The sequence below is a fragment of the Photinus pyralis genome, unplaced genomic scaffold (assembly GCF_008802855.1).
Source record: "Photinus pyralis isolate 1611_PpyrPB1 unplaced genomic scaffold, Ppyr1.3 Ppyr1.4_LG5, whole genome shotgun sequence".
NCBI lineage: Eukaryota > Metazoa > Arthropoda > Insecta > Coleoptera > Lampyridae > Photinus > Photinus pyralis.
Genome location: NW_022170596.1, coordinates 29,322,707 through 29,343,228, shown reverse-complemented (window position 1 = coordinate 29,343,228; position 20,522 = coordinate 29,322,707). Strand labels below are relative to the sequence as shown.

The window sequence follows — 20,522 nt, the reverse complement described above, 5'->3', positions numbered from 1 at the left end:
ACGCGCTTATGAGCTTAAACTTTTGCTAGAATGTAATCTCCTTTTAATTGCTTTCACCCCTTTTTAAAATTATGAAAGTACCTATATATATTGCATGTTTTGTGATGCATTGGATGTTGCCAAAATTCTTCGATGGTGTAGTAGCCACAATATGTTTTTCTAACATAACCTCAATAAAATGCTAGAGTTAAAAGAAGTAATTAATTCGTAATTAAAATGTCTTTATACGACGATGTGGATGTAAAAACTCGACCAACAGATAACGTTTCGGGTTGGTCATCCGGCATTAAACTACTTCAGTCGCAATTACAACTGAAAAGGGCCACAGTCACCCAGCCGAAGCGAGACCAATCTCGGAAGGCAAGTTTGGCACCGGTTATCGACTTGAAGAGCAAGAAGGACGAAGACGATATATTTACTTCAATTACTCAAACACCGATACGTACTAAAATCGAACCAATTGTACCTGTGATACCAAATATTCCCTCGTTTGCGTCGGAATATGACTGGAATGTTGATAACGAGTATGATCCCTTGTGGCCAAATGAATATGAGAAGATTGTAAAAGAGTTGCGTGATAATCGTGATAGAGATACGGATAAAGATGAGAAGAGACGTGAAAAACGTAGGAAAAGCAGGTTTAACGATCCCGAAGAGGAGATTGTTGTGGCTACTCCTCAAGTGACAATTCCTCCATTGAGCAGTGGATTTGCAGGTATTTATATTAAAACTTTGTACTAGATTGGTGTAATTTTTGTTTGCAAGGTCGATGGGAAGAGGAGGAAGAAGAGCCGGTAGCTAAACCATCACGGGCAGGAGGTGGTGTTGCTATTGCACCACCTCCAAGTTTACAAGAACCGCAAGAGTCTCCTTTGATTAACAACAAACTGCTGAGCAATACATATGATGGTAGTTCTGTAGCTGCGAAAATTATGGCGAAATACGGCTTTAAAGAGGGTCAGGGTTTGGGTAAGCAAGAGCAAGGCATGTCTATGGCGTTACAAGTTGAGAAAACCTCAAAGCGCGGCGGTCGTATCATCCATGAGAAAGAAATTATGCTTCCACCACCTATTGATGTCAAGTCTGAGCAAAGTATTACGGAAATAATGAAAACACCGGGGAAGGTGGTACTTTTGCGCAATATGGTTGGGCCTGGCGAGGTCGATGACGAGTTGGAGCCAGAAGTTAAAGACGAGTGTAACACCAAGTATGGTGATGTCGCTACCGTAACAATTCACGAGGTACCCAATGTGGAACCGGAGGATGCAGTGCGAATATTCGTGGAATTCAGGCGGATTGAGAGTGCTATTAAGGCAGTTGTTGATCTCAATGGACGTTTCTTTGGAGGACGACAAGTTAAGGCGACATTTTACGATTTGGATAAGTTTTATAATTTTCAACTGATGGAATAGCCACTATCCGTTTGCGAAGAATAGACAATTTGTTTATTAAAATTAATAAACACAATTATTTCTCTTTACTTAAATCTAAATCCTTTTAGTACCCTACCAGAGCTGTTTAAATTCTGTCACTGCTGTTCCATAATCTTTAAAGGCACAAAAAACTAAGCGCCTCTAAACAAATGATAAGTACCAATGGTGTGAGCACACTGTGATCTGGGCACGCCCCAAATTTCAGGTCTGATCACTAAAATCAGATAAGTTCTATAGCAACGACCTTGAAGTTGGCGCATGCGCAGATTTTAAGGTCAAAGTGTGCTCATACCTGACTTACTCATATACTAACAGTACCAACTTGTCCCAGAAAAAACGTTTAACAAGCTCAATAGATTCTGGCAAATGCTTACCACTGCTTCTAGAGCATTATAGATCTTTGTTAGTATTGTAGACCCTTTCCAGTACGTATAAAAAATCTACTATGGATAGAACTTACCAACTACTCGAAAGAGCATCAATGGCTTTTAAATGTGTTCTAAATATGTTGCAAGTGCATTTTAGAACCTTCTAGGTTTATTAAGACGCTTTTCCAGACCTTCGTAATACCTTTCTTGAGTTTTCTAATATTCAATTTGAGGAATATTCGTATTTCGTCTGTGTGCGAAGACTAGGCAATTCATTTATTAAAATTGTAACAATTAATAATAACAAAAAACAATTATTTCTCTTTATTTAAAGCTTGTATGAAATCCTCTAATTTTTCCTGAATTTGTCTCACACGCTCTAAAAATATACTCAATGCAACATTTGCGAAACTTGCCCTATACTTACTTAAGTCTTCGGCTAATGTTACGCGTCTACCAGTCAGCAACTTCTCCTTTTTCTCGTTATCTTGACTATAGTCGTCTAAGACTTCCTTAATTTCCTTATCTAACCGTCTAGCCTCGCGATTCATTATCTGTTGCCGTAAAGCATTCGAGGTAACCTTCAGCATTTGCTGTATCCTATGGAATAAAATGACATCGCTGCACTCCGTTTCCTCACCTTGGTGATAAAGGAAGTAGGATCTGCGACAATCATTTATCCGTTGCTGGGCTTTTTTAAGAAAATGCGTACGATACACTGGATACCAAACTTCCCTAATGAATTCGGAATCCACGTCAATGTTGCTATGTTGGATGTTTTTACGTATTGTCGTGAGCTCATCATAGCTTAATACGGGTGGGTGACTCTATAAACTTGGAAATGACTATACTGCAATCAAACCTATTGTCAGCGCAAAAAGCGTGCCAGTTTAAGTTCAAGACCCGTTTAATTCAATGTTGTTTAGGACTTAAAAAAAACATTTCTGGTTAAGATTAAAGCATATAGCATATTTTTAATTCAATGGAATGCTTAGCAATACGCTTTGACCGATTTGTGGCTCTGAGTCACGGTTGAGTTTTTTAGAACTCTGTTGTGAGAGCCGCCGCAAATCTGTCATGTTGCAGCTACAATGAATTAAAAATTGCTCACAGTTCGATTTTATTAGGCCTCAAATTCGAATCTACATACTTTTTGCGCCGGCAGACCATACGCATACCTGATTGGAATTTAAAATTTTGTCTAATTCCACCTTGACAGCGTTCCGGCGCGTTTGTTCCTCTGTTAAATACTGCCAATACATCCACCGCTCTCTTGCAGACGGCCCTAACATGTGATGCAGCAGGTTCTCTGTATTTTTCAATTTATCCTTTATGCTAGACTCCAAAAATCTCGTAGCAGAGTCCCAATCTTTTTTATCTGTAACCGTACGATCCTCCAACGTATTAAGTTGAATGACGCGTAATACGTCCAAGGCTTTATCTTCCCACAAATGTTTTTGCATAGCTTCGGTTACAACAGCTTCCTTTAGCTGATCGAAGATCGTGTCGTGATCGGGCGATTTAGACGCTTTTTCCAAAAAGTGGCGGAATTCGGTCTGTAACGTTTCCCAACCAGATTCGACCGATTTTGAGGGAAGTGCACGTTCGGCCCATTGCCTTAGCTTAATATCGACTGTGGTGTTAAATGAGCCTAAAAATATTTAAATTAGACACAGCCTCCTATGCTCAACATAAAAAAAACAGTTTGAAATATGTGATGAAATTATGTACAGGGTGATTTATTAAAATCATTCATACATTCTGCAAATAATGGACTATGTACCGCCATAATATAGCACAATAGTACAGACCGTTCGTCCTAAGGTGGCGGAAACCGGCGCATCCCGAGAGTCTGTTAGAGATCCCGAGCTCTGCTTTTGCAGGCACCAGTGGCGGCGACCCTTTTTTTTGCTATTTACTTTCGAAAACAAGGCATCAAGTTATGATTATCACAATGAGTAAAAGTGTCATTCTTGCATAATTATTATCCATTTGAGGGCATTAATTTCCTGAGAAACAATACAAAGTAATTTAAGTACTTGCTACCTAAAGTAAAAATGCTTTGCAGACGCCACTGGTGCGTTGCAAGTTTAAATTTGAATCTGAACCACTGCGCACAACGACCGTTCGCCACCTTAGGACTAACGGCCTGTACCATAATGTCTTTGAATTTTTGGTAGTTGATATTTGTGATTGATAGGTATCTCACGAGTCAAAGTGTTATATGGCCGTATTTCATAAAAAATTAAATTGAAAATTGTTTCTACTCATTGATCAATTGCACAAAATATAACTAATTAGACGCCACATAAAAATGTACGTCAAACTTGCCTTGCCTACTTCACTCTTTCTCATGAATGCAAATGAATGCCCACGCCTCAATTCGTTTAAATTTTAAATTGCAAAATAAAAAATATACTTATTCACTGTTACATTTGGTTGCAATTTTTTATATGTACACAGTAATTCAAAAATACATATTCAGGTACTGATAAAACGCTCAAAAAAATAGAAATCACGCTTGGATCTTTGACATTGACAGCTAATGACAGTCGGGCAGTTTAGTTGGCAACAGAAACTACCAACTTGACAAAATTGGTGACTCGTTTTATTTTTCAGCATACTTACTCATGTTTTAATCAATCAAAGTGGAGGTCAAAGCTTCCCGATACTTTCTACCGCTACCTTCTGAAAATGTATAAAGTTTAAAATCCTCACCTTGTGATTCAGACTGAGCAGCTGGCAAGTAAATATTTTCGAAAACATGGTCGGATACCCTCTCCCAGATTCTATCCAGTAAACAGTCCTCCCACTTTTTAGGACTGACCTGAGACAAATTCACAACCTCGTCCAGGATTTCGGTTCTCGCCCTTTCGAACAGTTCGTCGCGATCTTGCTCGCGCAAACGCGGAAACGTATTTTTCCACTCAGTCTCCAAATTAAATCTTGTCGCCTTGAAAGCGTCGGCCTGTTGCTCGACCGTCTCCTTGACCATCTTCCAGAAACAATCGGCGACCGCCAAACTCAAGTTGCGCGTCGTTACTTGCGCGGTCATCACGCGGCCCTCTCTATTAAAATGTGAAATTAATTCTAAACGCTAGTTCTAATGGGGCAAATGGAACATACTTAAACAACTTTGAATTTCTAAAGAAATTTTCTTCATATTCCCGGATTGTTTGAATGGAATCATCTCTGCGTCCCCGTCCAGTTACTACGGCAAAATATCCTAATGCCTTCATGGGGAAGAGCTTGCCTTGCAAGATTTTACGAATCTGAAAACACAGATGCAAATCATCGGAAATTACAAAAGCGCACCATTACCCTATTCGGATCTGTAAGATTCTCCTCGGCCATATCGACTTTGGTCAAAACAAATATGGTGCGTTTCCCGCTCGGATCGCATTGCGATACTAAATCGGTAACGTTACTCCTCTCCGCGTCCACGGAACCGTCCTGAATGCACAGAATAATCGCGTTTGGATTATTCATGTAGGCTTGTGTCATGACTTTTATAGCCTCGCGCGTGTCCGAAGCCATGTCCGTTGTGACGGTCTAAAGAAGTTGAATAATTTTTAAATCGGCGGGTTGTGGTTATTACCTACTGATATAATTCCAGGCAAATCCACCAGTACCATACGCTGAATACCCGGGCCTAGAAAGTTGAAACATATGATTTTGGAACAAACCAAACATTTGAAAGCAATGTACTCGTGTTGTTGCCGTACCAGCTGATCTCATTACGCACTAGATGACTTGCAGACCTGATCTGATTGGTATTATTTTTAAAGAAAATAGATACGAATCAAACGTCGGTTTTTTAAAGACAGCCTTAGACTTTACTATTGGAAAAATGTTCTTCCAAAAAGGTCAATTTCAAAATTTGCACTGTAGTACTAGTAGTAGTACTACTAGTGCTATGGTCTGCATAAAATTAAACAAATAAAAAGGTTTTCGGCCTAAGAATAATAACTTTAGCGCATTTACAAACAAATTGCCATTGCGCAGTCTGCGCATGCGCACGCATAATTTTTGCAATATGCGACATGCTTGCCCTTACTAGAAGCATCTGGGTCTGAAATTTCAAAAAAAATCTCTCTAAACTGTAGTAGTGCGCAGACTGCGCATGCGCACACCTGGTGTTTACAACATGCGATATGTTTGCGTTTATTAGAAGCATCTTTGGTTAAAATTTCAAAGAAATATCTCATTACCTAAGTAAGTCAACCTTGCGTAGTGTGCGCATATAATTGGCAAAGATTTTTCTTGACTCAGGTACCAGAGCTATAAGCTTCCAAATTCAAAAAGAACGATCTAAATATATTGACACTGTAGCAGGAGTTAAGACTTTGCTGGAAAATGTGCTAAAAACTCATTGGACAATTTTAGCTCATCTTATTCCGTAATCTCAGCTCAAGCCTGTTAGTCAATCAAACATCACGATCTTAGACTATACACCAATGATGTTAATGGTAGTACACATAACAATTCAAGTCAATTACCCTTCACAGTCATAGAAATAACATCGGACGAAACAGTTTTACCACCACGAACGCTATTTCGCATTCGTAGTTCCACCTCCCTCCTAAGATCCGCCAGATCCAATTCCTTTGTAAGATCAAACTCTCGCGAAGAGTCTCGAAATTGAGCAACATGATAGGGTCCCTCCGACAGGGTAACCTTTACAGGCGCACTGAAATTTTAAGTGCCAATTGCCAAGACTCCCAACTTATCTACAATACCGTGTCATCATTTCGCCTGCTCCCCTGGGAAAGATACGAGCTTGTGCAATCATTTCCAAAACTGACGTTTTTCCACTACTTTGATCACCGACCACCACCACACGTGGTAATTGGTCGGCAGTGCTGTATGTTGTGGTATCGTAGTCTGCTAATTCGTCCAAAACGTCACTGTACATATCTATTAGGCTACGTTTCACCTGACGGGATGAGGGTTTTCGTCCTTGTTTTAATAATAGATTCTGCTTTCGAAGTTCTTTATTTTCCTTTTCTAGGCGTTCCAGTTCGCGTTGATACCTTATTTGCGTTTGAATAACCTCATCGTGTAGTGAATCAAGATGAGCTTGAGATTCCTTCCTTGTACTCTCATCTTTTTGAAGAAAAGTTCGTGCATGTACTACGCTGTTATTAATAACCTCATTCTTGGTATCTACAAAATTTTGCGAGACTTTTAGATGTAAATGAAGATCACGTTAGTATTTTTTCCATAAAGAAAAAATACGGAAAATACAGCATACCTGAGTACAGTCTGTCTACAAATTCCGAAATTCTTGCAAAATCCCCTAGTAAAAAATGAATCGTTAGTAAGATAGATTGTACCCAGTGATGCACTTCTGCACACTCACCACCGTAACTAATCTGACTGTTTGACTTCTCGGCAACTGCTATTGCATCGTCCAGACGTTGATCGAACCAATCTTTGAACTCTCGGTACTTATTTTGTGTCACCTCTTTCAGTCTGGGATCTTAGTTATTTATTAGTAAAACTCTTGCGACTATATCAAATACATACCTACTTCGATATTATCCTTGACATTATCTCGCAGTTGTATGAGGGATGTACGAAATTGCTGCCATTTATCATTGTCAGGTAGGACGTCCTCTAACCACTTTAAATCGGGTAAACCATCCTTCCAATCTTGGTATTTCTAAAAAACAATCGTTTGTCACCTACTAGAAACTAGACGAAATTACCCTCTGCAATGTAACACTTCCACCGACGGCTCCTCCCAGTAATAAATACCTAATTTTTAAAACACTCCTTAAGGCACGCACCACAAATATACCATAATCGCGACGCTGTTGCTGGTATTGGCTTTTTAACAACGGTCTCGATCTATCAACCGCTCTACCACCCCAAACGCTACTCACACCTCTCTTGAAATTGGCCTTTGAGCCGTACTTTAACGGATTTTTGGAATAGGAACTGAATACAATTTTTCTAAATAGGGCAAAGATAACCATAAACTCTTTTACTGACAAGGCAATAAATGAACATACCCAAATTTTCCTTTAAGTAAGTGCTCCATTATAAACTTATAATACACATTAATTCTAAATAATTAATATAAGGGAATTGTAAAAATGTTCTTGTAAATTAAACTTGTCGGCTGTCAAATGTGTCAACCATTTTTAAAAGTCGAATGACGCTAACTTCATATCACAAAAAATGCGCCGATGCCAGTTGTAATTTTTTCTGTAATAACCTGACACAGTACGAATCTGGCTGTAAAGGAACAAGAAATTTGTTAGTTAAACAAAGGTAGTAAGTTTGTTTATAAACAATGGTAGTAACATTCATTATACTTTATACTCATCTGTACCTAGTGAGTGCCAGCCATACGATACGATGGTAGTAAGTTCGACAAGACTCCACATATTCCTCTAAAGTCTAATGCATTCATGGGTGAGCATGTCTGTAGATGAGGGTCAGTTACGGCCATTTGTACGTGGTTGTTAGGCAACCCTTCCACCAAAATTTGTTGCATCCGGAAGTAATGAAATGGAAGCAAAAGTAATAGTAACATATCTTATTATTTTTGTGTTAATATTAGCTCATAAATAAAGACATTTCCTGCACAAAACATATATCTGTACCTGAGAGCCAAACTGTATTAACTCCAATTTTTTTCAAATCGGTATTAAGTTCTCTTCCTACTAAACGAGACTCGCTTTTTCACATGGAATATAGTATTAAGTCCTATATAATATACTTTTGAAGTTGGCCAAAAATAAACAGTATTAGGTATATCAATAACATTTTCCGAGCAAAATAGTATTATGGAGTTAATATTGTTAAAGAAACTTACATGTGTGGACATAATACAGTTTTCAGTGTGTTGATGTTGTGTAGAAGTGCACGTGTGCTTACAGCCCTTTGAATTTTTCTTTTGAAATTGGTTTTTTGCCCATAACTTTTGATGGAGACGTCTAATCGAAAAAGTACGAATCGTTTTGGATTCTACGCACCAAAATTAATAAGAAAAAGTGTTTTCCCGAGAAATTTTGGTGCAGTCGATTTTTGGTATACAATTTTTACACTTTTTTTTTGAGCCCCGAAAAAAATTGTCTCAGATCGACCCGAAAAAATTTTTTTCTTATAGAATGTGGCCTGTAGAATCCATAATTTCAAACAGTTCCAAGATTGGGCTACTAGTTCAAAAGTTACAGGCCGTGTGTTGTTTACTCTGCGAAAAAATGGCAAATAGGTCAAGAAAAATATTGGAAGTCGCTTTTTTACACCGTGCAATCATTAAAAATAATAAAAAAATAATTTCAGAATACATTAGTATTTTATTGTCCATATTAACTCCATTTTCATTTTTCAAAAAAGTATTTAATACAGTTTGTAATTCGAAGCATTAGGGCCAAATGGTATTAACTCCATTTAATTGACTTTTTAATAACTTTTTTTGGCAAAAATAATGAAGATTTTTGAAAATTAGAAAAGGGAAAAATTTAAGGACATCCATATTTTATTTTTGAGTTTAATTTCTTTTTTAATAGTTATTAAATAAATATTTTGTATTAATTTTAATGTCTTATAAATTTTCAAATCGCTCTGCTGTAAAATTTAATTTTTTTGAGTTAATACAGTTTGGCTCTCAGGTACAGATATGGTCATTGGGAACCAGTTCTGACATCCCTAGCCAAAAGTTCATGAAATTTGTTTGCCGGAAATCAACCATAGACATATACATCAATTGAATTGATCCAATGTATTATTGTGATTGAAGAACCATTATAGTGATTTTTTTTATTTCCAGACTCAACTGGCAATATACCTATGTATCTCGCATTTGAAGAGTTCCAGATCATTCTTAAAATTTAGAGATCTGTTGGGAATTTACATTCTTATCTGAGCGTTTGCAGTTCTAAGAATTTGCAGATCTATGAGGGAATTTATATATTCAACTGGAACTTCAGCCTTTCCGATTTACTCGGAAGTAGGTTCAATATTATATGTATTATGTGCGCCTTTAGAAGCGCTAGTTACGCGAATGTAGAAATATATTGCTAAACTAGCTACGGATTTAGATGCATCTGTAAATTCACAAGATTTGTAATTTTCAGATAAAAGAATCAATTTCTAAACAATGGGCAAAGTTGGAGCTCATTTGGTTTGTTTCAAGTACTCGTAATTTTGGAAAATAAATGAAAGAAATATAAAGAAAGCAATATCCAAAATTTCTTTGGATTAGTTGTAATTGAACAAAGAAATTTGATTTGGTAAAATTCAAAAATTATCAGTAGATAAAATAACTACCTAATTAAAACATTATAAAATGCACTTTATTATGTAAGAGATATAAAACTTAACATATGTAAATATACATACATACTATACACATATTAAATTCTGGCAAGTAAGAGCTTTATAAAAATATTAAGTAAATATGTCAGGATGAACGTGATTATGGATCAACAAATGAAATCATGATGTACCGCACACCCTTAGTTACTAAAAGACCCTCGTGATAGTGTGTAAGTCTTCCAGGATGCATTATTAACCAGCCAGGTTTAGTGTCTGTTACGCTGCAGTTGTAGCGAATAAAACGACAACCGCCACCCTCATAGTCTTTACCAACTTCATTTAAAGCTATATTAATAGTGTAAGTTGAACTGTCATGGTGTGGTCTGAGTGAAGGTTGCTCGCCAGGTTTATACCGCACGACAAAATTCATTAGAGACCGTGGCGGATCGTGAAAGTAACCGGTAAAAATGTGTTCCTGAATGGGCCTAACCCACTTTTGCAAAAACTGCATCCAGTGGGGCTCCCAGCCAACCTGGTTCATGTGAATATCGCGAGTGGGAACCGCCTCATATCCACCCGTAAGCCTATTATCTTCGTTCGTCCCGTCTGACCATTTTCCAAACGCCTCCATCATGCTAATTAGGTCTTTACAAAAACGTCTTGTAACAATCGGCACCCAGTAGACGTCAGGACATGGCTGTAATATGCAACGCTAAGCATTTATTCAAATACTTATTATGCGTACTCACTTGTAAAGGTTTTTTATCGGGATTAAAAGTCTCCGGATATTCCGGGTGAATGTATCGTGCCGCCCAATCGCGACCATTCTCAAAGATTTGGTACATCTCTGGCGTTGTACGGGTGACGTCGAACGTGTCCGTATTAATAAGGTGGCCAAATTCTACACGATTTGATACATACAAAAATACGTCCAGATCATTGAGGTTTCCACAGAAAGCCATGTCGGCGTCCAAATTATCTCTCACGAAAGTGATCTTCGTTCTATCGTGTTTTTTCAACAAAGTCCCATTGACAAGGTAACAAGTATTTATAAAAGGAACATTCCATAATCCCCTAAAAATATAATAATAATGCATTTGTTGTTAACAGCACCACATCTAAGACACGGTGACCAGAACCAATGTTTTGAACGATAATTAAGGATTAAATAGCAAGTAATACTTTGGGGGCTATTTGGAAGAACAGCGTTTCATAGACTGGATGTAGCCTCTTTTCCTTATTTCAGTTTTTTTCTGTTTTTCGAGTAGTAACATCGTGTTTTTCAAGGAAGCGATGCTTGCACGAAGATATTGCCCTTTTAATGTCATCTATCATTCATCGCTGTATTTGTAATTATGATAGTAGACAGCACCCGGTATATGAGTTGTATTTATAAAGGTGCTGTATAGTATTTATTTAATAATGCGCAGTTAAGTGAAGGTTTAAGTAGTTGAAGCCGTCAGCAATCTCGTCAGGCAATTATTCAGTATCCTGATCTCAATTACTATCGTTGAAAACAAGGGAAAGATAATTTCAATACGCATATGCACGGATTATTAGTCTTGCTATTGAAATATGTTGGAGTGTACGATACGAAATTTGCTTCTTCTAAGCGTGCTTTTGAGTAATGTAATAATAAGCGACTGTGCCGGTGGACGAGGACGGGGAGGTATTTGCTTCGTGACTTATCGCTTTATTATTAAAAACAATCCGTAGGAGGGAAGAGGGGATATAACCGTTTACACTCACGTATGCCCATAATGATACAACATCGGAACTCCAACTCAGATTATTACGAGCACAAAGATGTAAGTAGGATGTAAAGCAAACTGGTCACTTTAGGGTGTCTTACAGGGTGCTAGAATTGTGCAGGCAAGTCACTTTGAACAGGATTACATGCTGGGTCGCAAAATTTCATTCTTTTGCATGGCACAAGGTAATGGTAAGTATATTGGAGCAGAAATCTACTGTCATTTCGTAGGTCTGCCTCGACCGGAGATTACATGGTTTAAAGATGGCGTCGAGCTGTATTACCACAAGTTTTTCCAGGTGAAACAACTTTGGCTCAAACGGTTTAAATTTAACGTGATTGTAGGTACACGAATGGCCTGTGGGTAATGACACGATGAAAAGCAAAATGGAAATTGATCCGACTACACAGCAAGATGCGGGGTATTACGAGTGCCAAGCCAACAATCAATATTCGATTGATATTCGTGGTTTCAGAACGGATTATGTCATGGTTACTTATTAAGTGTTGATTGATTGTAAAATGGACAAAAAAATAAATGATGATTTATACTCAATTTACATTATTACTATGATAAGTCTAATGGGATTTTCATACCACACAAATTTTCAATAGGCAAAAAATTTTGATTAGGCTCTCAAAGAACCAACATACAAAATGCAATAGACAACTGAACAAACGTCGCATATGGCATAGCTCAGCTTCGTTTCGAATTGTTATACAAACCAAATTCATTCAAATTCAATTTTTCCATTTGTATTAATGATAAATTGTTCAATAATGTAGAACCACCCATTTGGTTTTTAGCAGCCTCTCTCACCGCCGCTACGAAACCTTGCAGATATAGAATTGTGTGCTATAAATACAGATTTTTCAATCAATCATTCTACTTTGCTTCCTCTACATGTTTGTTAACCACCTCTTTCCTTGAATTCTGTGTTTCTTTATAAAAAATAAGAAAAAGCACGTTTTTACTGTAAAGTGTGCCTTTCCATGGAAATATTTTTAGTACTTATTCCCTTGGAATACGTCCTTAATGTTTCCCTGTCTTCCCTGTGTAATTTTTTCCAAAATATGTAAAAAAATGTAGTGTGTATTTTAGATCCACAGTGAGAATCAACCCCTTCCCTGCTCGAATCTTTTAATTTTTCCTAATTCTCAGTGACGATTTTATGGCTTAGACCCATTGAGAGGGAATTAGAGATTCTGTCGTCCTCCCAGAGTTTCTGGAATGCGTTTTATAAGGTCACTGCAGGACCCTTGATATCTTTATAGCTCTTTCCAGTTCTTTACAGCGCATTATGGAGCCTCTTAAATGCTCTAGAAAAATCCTAGAAAACCATTCAAGGATCCTAAAACGTAGATAATATATAAAGATATAAAGCAATAAAGAATCCTGTCAGCTTGTAACGTGCTGTTTTAAAAATAGTAACTTCGAAGTAATTCTCCGTTTTCCAAAAAATGTGTCTGATAGGTATTCTCTCACATTAGGGCGTTGTGCGCGTGTGCACCATCCTGTTGAAACCAACAATTTCCAACTTTTGTTTTTTTTTGTGTGCCGGAATTTTCTGGTTTTCTTGAAAGTGTGATAAAAACTCTTTAATTTCGCATCTTTTCTCTAATTTGACTAATTGTATCTTCTATGGTTTCAGACATCCTTATCTTGGACACAGTGTATATCGATTATTTTGTAATATTAGAATACACTATTGTTGGAAATCCACAGCATAGAAATTCGATCACTAGTTATAAGTGATCAGTTACGCAACAATTAGTTATTTTCAGTTATAGGTTGCATATAACTTGTAAATTAAAAAATGCAACCAATTTAATAGTATACTATGATGATCCATTAGGGACTGTAATAATTCAATCACATTATTTTGTTCTTAATATCTTAAAAAAATTGAAGGCTATTCTTTACCTGTAAGCACCTTTAAAAACAAAAAGGCGATCACATTAACAGCTATTGCTATTACCCAATTTAAATGTTGTAAACAAGACAGACTATTATCTGCAATAACCTACAAAAAAAGATCGGAGGGAACACTTTCAATTAATATAAATTGCCATCAATGATCAAAATGGGGGAACGGTAGAGCGAAACGCAAAGAATAAATTGCGCAGACATTATCCTAAAGTGCCAAGGATGAAAGTCAAACTTTTCTTAATCATCTTTACTCTGTTGATTATTCTAAATCAGCTCGCACATGCTCGTCGAGGCCGTGCCAGGGCAAGAACCAAGTCAAGGGTAACTTTACATCACATATTACTCATTAATTACGTAATCCCCCTCAATTAGGTACAAATAGGGCTGCCGATCACTGGCAAATACAGAGATCCGGAATCGGATCAGTATTACAACAATAACAATGTAAGTAGACCAATGAATATTTGTTATTATTTTCACATTTTTTAAGGGTGCCAAGATAACGCTTGCCTCACATTTCGATTTTGAATACGTTCTGGGTCATAAGATTGCCTTCTTATGCGTGGCCCGTGGAAACCCCCGGCCGCATATCACTTGGTACAAAGACGGTACCGAAATATTCTCTCATCAATACCTGAACGTGAGTATGCTAATCACAAGCCCAAGTGGTAATTTAGAGAGTTTAGATTCACGAATGGAAAGCAGGTAATGACCAGATGAAGAGTAAATTGGAAATCGATCCGGCAACACAAATGGACGCGGGCGTTTACGAGTGCACCGCCGATAACATGTACTCAATCGACCGTAGATCATTCAAAACTGATTTCAGTATTGCTTTCGATTAGAGCATCAATATGCAATTAAAACCTTAGAAACCTACCGTTTTTTATTATACACAATGTCAAGATAATCGTGGGAACGTGCGTAGAAACCATCTCGAGTTAGGGCACCCCAGAAATTACTCCACGCCTTTTCCGGACGAACTAATAGAGGTGCCACTACAGTACGGTTTTGCTCAATTAGCAAACGGAGTGTGTGAGGATTATCGAGATGAGCAATCGAGTCGACAGCGAAATACATATCGCATTCCTTTTGCACACAGAGATCACTAAAAAAAGAGCATTAGTATATGCAGCACACTTTGCAAATGTTTACAGTGATAAATCTCGCGCGTTCCATTCTGTTATACCATCGTCGGGTGTTATCTGTTTTAAGCTGAGGTACTTGCTGCCGGAGGCTTCAACAAATTGTTGAACATGAGGAATGTGGTACTTCACCTAGGAAAAAAATTGAGTTAGTTTTCCGACGAATATAAATAAATAAAGAGGGTCAAAGTAATTTCCATTTCTAATTCAAGACGACTTTTGCACTTAAGATATTTACAAATTGCATAGCGTTACTTGTGGTATAATTTAGGTCATATATAAATGTAACAGGATGTTTTTACATCAATTTTATTCAATAGCAACAGTTCGTGAGTTGAATTAAACGGTATAGGGTGGTTCAAGCGGTCTGAAATGGACGGTTCCCCTTAGCATCTCCTATGGGCACTTTTTTCCAAAAATCTAGAAGCTACAGACTACTTTCTTATTGGACGCCATATTGGATTTTTACAGAGTGAGGAGAAAAAAGAAAAATAATGACGCGAGTTTACATATTAAATTTTCAAGAAAAAATTCAAAATCAAATGTTACATTCATTTCTCAACAAAACATCCATGGGTAACTAGAACTGGCTGAGAAATTAATTAAAATAACAACGGAGATACAAGTCTTAAAAAAAAGTTATATAAAGACCTTTTAAACACAATCAACAAAGAAACAACATTTTTTATTTTATTGCTAGTGCATCTGCCTGACCATTCTCATTACATTTTTCGGTAAACCACCATTCAATGTAGCACAGGGGGTAGGTATGGAATACCCCCCAGCACACAAGGACTTCATTTATATGAGTATCGAATCATCTCATGATGATAATGATGATTTTAAGAAAAGTATCATTGAATTTTCCTCTTAACAGTATTCAGTAAAATATTTCTCTGCAAAAAACACTTGAAATATTTAATACAAACCTAATTTCTTCAATTTTGGAACAAAACACAAAGACAAACGTTCACCTGAAAATGCAATAAAAATTTTTTTTAAAGTACAGAAATGTTTTGAAGAATAAGAATTTCTTCTAAAAGGAATTAAATACTTACTAGCATACGAAACAGCCTGTCAATAGTTTTCAAACCTCACATAATAGATTTTGAGGAAAACCTTGTAATAAAATAATTTACAATAGTCCCTATATAACATGGGTGGCAAATTGGTCCACTTTTTTATTAGTAAAGTGCATGTTCTTATGCCAGACAAGCAATAGGAGTTTAGGATACTTGATACTTACAGCATTATGTATCAGTACATGAATTCTCTGCTTGGGATATTCCAAGTCGCCAATTTTCTGGAAGAATTCTTCAACGAATGGGGTGGGATTCTCAATGAAAATAGCAAGCAGAACAGTAGGCATATTCGCATCCTGCGTCTTCTCCAAATCTATATGACCCCATCTACAATGTTTACACTCCTCTTCGGGGGTCCACGCCCGTGCCAGGTAATTCCCGAGGGCATTCAGTTTGGTCTTCGAAAAGCCATTGCCGTGTATCACTAACGGCTCAGTGTGGCTAACGACATTTTTGAGTTTAAATTCCGTGTACTCCTTTTCGGTGTTGTGATACAACTCAATTTCGTCTAGAAACAGAGGAAATTAGAACAAACGACGAAAGAATACGTACACTTACTGATAGCACCATTCAGATTTTGGAAAATCTCACTATTAGAGTCAAGCTTAAAATTTAATTCGTTACGTAATTTGTCATCTACGTAAGCGTGAGTAAAGTACAATTGATCGTCGCCTTCGTCTTTTAACGGGGCGTAAGTGAGCAGTTTGTAAATGTCAGGTACATAGCCAATGTATAACCCAGAGTTCAGAAACCTTTTTCCCGAAATTACAGGTGGATATAAAGATTCTAAGTCTGCATCAGGCCAACAAGAGCTTTCGGCACCAAAGAGTACACGGGCCTCAGTCTTCTTGAACTTGTCAATTATTGCACTTAAATCACTTAAAAACATCACATCGTACCTACAATTTGCAATTACACTCTCAAAGTCTTACTAGTGGTGTTACAAACCCATCAGTAAAGAGCACTATTCGGTTTGAGTCATCTTTGTAGGGTTCCAAGGCCTTCTTCAACAAGTTGACTTTCCACCCGCCGCCCGGGCGGTAACGAATATTTTCACCCCCTTTCCAGTTTTCTCCCAATCCGAGTACTACAGGTTTAATACCATATTCAATAGCAGAACGCATATAGCGTAGAAAACCGTCGGTTTCCGATGTAGCTACAGTGAATACTAGAGTATCATCTGAAACATACAACGTATATGAGCTATTGTACGAACATAAAATCAATCAAGCCAAAAACCACAAAAAGTCATCATCTTTTTGAGGTAACCTGGATTTGAACTTACAAACAAGGATATGGCTGTTGATCACTTGCGCAGCTGAATGAAGAAGAGAGAAAGCGAGGGTACTGTTTATGTATGTAAAGAATTTAGTAGTGACTTGAAAGGCTTTAGCAACCCTTTTAGTCGCTTAACAAAATGTATACGAAATATAGGGAATTCAAAAATTTGGAAAGAGCTCTGCAATAGACCTTAGCATGACTTAATTTGTTCAAAAACAATAAAGACCTTTTAAACCTGTTGTTGCTGATGATGACAGGTTTACTGTTAAAAGGTCTTTGTGGTTTTTTTTGTAGTTTGAAGGATTCATGAGCCTACATTTATTGTACTAAAATTAATTAGTGTTGTATAGGTATTGCCTCTCCCGGAAGCTCATGCCTATGAGATGCACATTTGTTTATTGTAAATGAATTAATTCTATTACAATCGTGAAGCTTGCAACAGATCAATCAAAATCATATATCAATTAAGCAAATCAGTTCGACCCGTCACCTTTGCTCCAAATTTATTGACCTTTAGAAACACATTTTAAAAGCTTCTAGAAGAAAACTTTCACAAAAGTGAAGCGAAAAATTAAAAGGAAATGAACATCTGCTGATTATCTCATTCATTCTGTTTATGTAGATGATCTAAATTTACTATCGGAGCATTTCCGGGTTAGCAACAGACAAAAAAATTAACTTTGAGGGCGAAAACCTTAAATTACATGCAAGGAAAGGGCGTTATTGCACAGGTGATACAGGTAAATAAACAAAACAGGTACTTACCGATTTCTCTACCGTTTACGTTCAATAGAAATATAAAAATGAGTATTAAAATGTTTAATCTAAAAATACTAAATACTACTTTTGGTGTCATTGTTTAAGTAATTGTGCAAAAATAGGGTACTTAAATCTTTTTTAAAAATAATAACCCGCCACCATTATTTACAACCTACAAATACAACTGACTGACCTCAGGACTATGGACATTTGGTTTTCCCCCAGAAACATAAACAAACTAGAACTATAGAGTTCAATTACCACAGACGTAATCGTATGTATACAGGATGGAGCACTTAAGTATGAAAAAAATGGAATGCAAGAAGAGCAACACAAGGCTTTTATTAGATAACAAATAAATTTGATTCGGGTTGAATCCTGATTTTTGTGTTGAAATCCGAAACATGATTGATTAATAATGCCTTTGGTGTACACACACCCACTCTGGAGGACGATGTACATGACATTTCGGTCCCGGCTCTTTCGGTCTCTATCGTTTTGGTCATTTATTTATTTATTGACCCTCTTCTTCTGGGCCCTCAACAGGCTTTCACCCAATTACAGAGTAACCCGCATAATGCTTTGGATTCCACTCCTCTAAAGCCCGGTTTCACAAGCGATGATAAAGGATAATTGATGATTAAAGATATTAGAATGGGAAACATTTTACCATATCTCCAAAAATATGAAAGTTGACATAGCGCAGTCTGCGCATGCGCACATCTGATATTTACTATGTTTGTCTTTAGTAGAAGCGTTAAAAAGTGTAGGAGTAGTTAGGGCCTCGGACGGAGACAGTGGCCATAATAGTGTCTTCCTCCAACACGAGTTGGAAAATACGCTAAAAACTGACCACACACCAAAGTTGATTCACCGGCCGCTATGGGGTCATTGCCAGGACATACGACACACATTCCGAACGAGTGATTCCCAAACTTACTAAAATCAAATTCAAGGCATACCTACTCCAGCTCAAGGAGGAGCTCCCAAACGACATCGACTAAATCCAGAACTCCTTACACCGTAGCAAAACAGAATCATGCACCATCTTTCCGTTTTTCAGGTCAGGTCAGACAAAACTGCTTCACCCATTGAAAACATGACGTCCAGCACTGTACACCTCCATCGCCAATTTATTAAATACTTATACTTTAAATGCTGCACCCTTTACAATTTTACTTGTGCCCGGAATTTCAACCTTTTGTGGTATTACTTAATTCACGCACAACAATCAAGCAAGCCAGGTTCGCCGATTATTGACCTATGACATTATACTAATCATACCTGTTGAGATTTAGAAAAAAACATGTCTTCTTCATCAACAGACAATTAGTAAGTATAGTGAAACAGTAGAGCTTACCAGTCAGTAGAGAATTGGTGATCTTATCTCCATCCACACACTTTTCATGTTCACATTGAGGAAAATAGCCTAAAATTGAAACAAACAATCGACATTTAATTTATTTATTCATCCAAAATAATCACCTGCAACAAAACTGCATCTTAAAACATAAAGAAGTAGATGCAACATTATTATTTACACTTTGACTATAAAATGAAGAATGTATTGAATGGAGAAAGTATTAATCAATCACGCGAATGATTTCTTTTCAATAAAAAGACAAATGAGTAGGTAATTTATTGTTTTTCCGCAAGATTCGTCAAACCAATGAAAGTGATCTTTTGCGTTTTTCCACTCTCCCAATACCGCAGTACCTACGTTTACTGATCCAAAAAATAAATCATGCATGGAAATAGAGAAAATGATTAACGTAAGCATCAAGGTTTAGTAAACTTTATGTGCTTCACTAAGTAGTAAAAAATTTATGTTTAATCGCTGGTCGTTAATTTACTTTTTCAAGTTATGTAGATTTGGCATTTTTATCAATGCATTGTGTGATCAAAACTCTCTAAACCTTCCCCATATAGTTTTTATTCGTTGAAGTTTTTTAAAAATAAAATAAAAGCTTGGATCCATCGTTCCTCGAAATGGGGGTTGTTGGATCCATCGTTCCTCAAAATGGGGGTTGTTGGATCCATCGTTCCTCGAAATGGGGGAATAAAAACTATATGGGGAAGGTTTAGAGAGTTTTGATCACACAATTTATTTCAACCCCCATTTCGAGGAACGATGGATCCAACCCAAAATTTATCAATGCAATTAGTTTCAGATGTAGGTACTTGCACATCTCTACAATACAAACAAGTAAAAAAAATGAGTAAATTGATCGATTCGGGTAGATGTTGCAAATTTCGCTTCTTTGATTGAGGAGAAATAACTTACCCCACTTTTCCAGCAAGTTTTGTGTCCGCTTTAGCATAGAGACAGGTAGGTAAAATTGCTCCCCAACATAAGTCACTCTACGTAATAATTTCCAGCGAGAGATTAAATCCAATTAGATACAATTAGAAATAGAGAATTCTGGAATTAGATAATTAGACAAAAAAAAATGCATTTGAATGCATTGCCATCAACAGTGTTGATTGACCAAGATCTAGTTAC

The 20,522-nt window shown here is 37.0% G+C and overlaps 5 protein-coding genes across 8 annotated transcripts; 3 read left to right on the top strand and 2 right to left on the bottom strand.

The window, feature by feature from the left end:
* The first annotated feature begins 127 nt into the window (after positions 1–127).
* On the top strand, positions 128–1,480 carry LOC116172235 (splicing factor 45). Its single transcript, XM_031489406.1, has 2 exons — positions 128–715; positions 766–1,480. The coding sequence occupies exons 1-2, from the start codon at positions 217–219 to the stop codon at positions 1,410–1,412; spliced, it is 1,146 nt and encodes a 381-aa protein (XP_031345266.1). The 5' UTR covers positions 128–216; the 3' UTR covers positions 1,413–1,480.
* A 574-nt stretch (positions 1,481–2,054) lies between these two features.
* On the bottom strand, positions 2,055–7,973 carry LOC116171162 (dynamin-like 120 kDa protein, mitochondrial). 2 transcript variants are annotated; one of them, XM_031487850.1, is made up of 14 exons: positions 7,819–7,973; positions 7,513–7,759; positions 7,331–7,466; positions 7,164–7,283; positions 7,056–7,100; positions 6,541–6,967; positions 6,301–6,491; positions 5,404–5,453; positions 5,123–5,353; positions 4,928–5,073; positions 4,520–4,869; positions 2,980–3,452; positions 2,229–2,628; positions 2,055–2,180 (listed from the first exon to the last, which is right to left on the bottom strand). In XM_031487850.1, the coding sequence occupies exons 1-14, from the start codon at positions 7,845–7,847 to the stop codon at positions 2,116–2,118; spliced, it is 2,910 nt and encodes a 969-aa protein (XP_031343710.1). In that variant the 5' UTR covers positions 7,848–7,973; the 3' UTR covers positions 2,055–2,115. The 2 variants fall into 2 exon arrangements, with proteins under 2 accessions (XP_031343710.1, XP_031343711.1); XM_031487851.1 differs by lacking the exon at positions 7,056–7,100.
* A 2,115-nt stretch (positions 7,974–10,088) lies between these two features.
* LOC116172498 (procollagen-lysine,2-oxoglutarate 5-dioxygenase) lies at positions 10,089–20,355 on the bottom strand. 3 transcript variants are annotated; one of them, XM_031489726.1, is made up of 9 exons: positions 20,304–20,355; positions 19,380–19,448; positions 16,928–17,159; positions 16,538–16,878; positions 16,144–16,487; positions 14,908–15,029; positions 14,633–14,860; positions 10,822–11,146; positions 10,089–10,769 (listed from the first exon to the last, which is right to left on the bottom strand). In XM_031489726.1, exons 1-9 carry the CDS (start codon positions 20,338–20,340, stop codon positions 10,233–10,235), a joined length of 2,235 nt encoding a protein of 744 aa, XP_031345586.1. In that variant the 5' UTR covers positions 20,341–20,355; the 3' UTR covers positions 10,089–10,232. The 3 variants fall into 3 exon arrangements, with proteins under 3 accessions (XP_031345586.1, XP_031345585.1, XP_031345587.1); XM_031489725.1 differs by lacking the exon at positions 20,304–20,355 and adding an exon at positions 19,505–19,590; XM_031489727.1 differs by lacking the exons at positions 19,380–19,448; positions 20,304–20,355 and adding an exon at positions 18,026–18,233.
* LOC116172500 (immunoglobulin domain-containing protein oig-4-like) lies at positions 11,582–12,378 on the top strand. Its single transcript, XM_031489730.1, has 5 exons — positions 11,582–11,741; positions 11,789–11,880; positions 11,927–12,008; positions 12,054–12,121; positions 12,168–12,378. Exons 1-5 carry the CDS (start codon positions 11,648–11,650, stop codon positions 12,324–12,326), a joined length of 495 nt encoding a protein of 164 aa, XP_031345590.1. The 5' UTR covers positions 11,582–11,647; the 3' UTR covers positions 12,327–12,378.
* Positions 13,700–14,631, top strand: LOC116172501 (immunoglobulin domain-containing protein oig-4-like). Its single transcript, XM_031489731.1, has 4 exons — positions 13,700–14,073; positions 14,125–14,196; positions 14,243–14,392; positions 14,439–14,631. Exons 1-4 carry the CDS (start codon positions 13,972–13,974, stop codon positions 14,595–14,597), a joined length of 483 nt encoding a protein of 160 aa, XP_031345591.1. The 5' UTR covers positions 13,700–13,971; the 3' UTR covers positions 14,598–14,631.
* Positions 20,356–20,522: the final 167 nt, after the last annotated feature.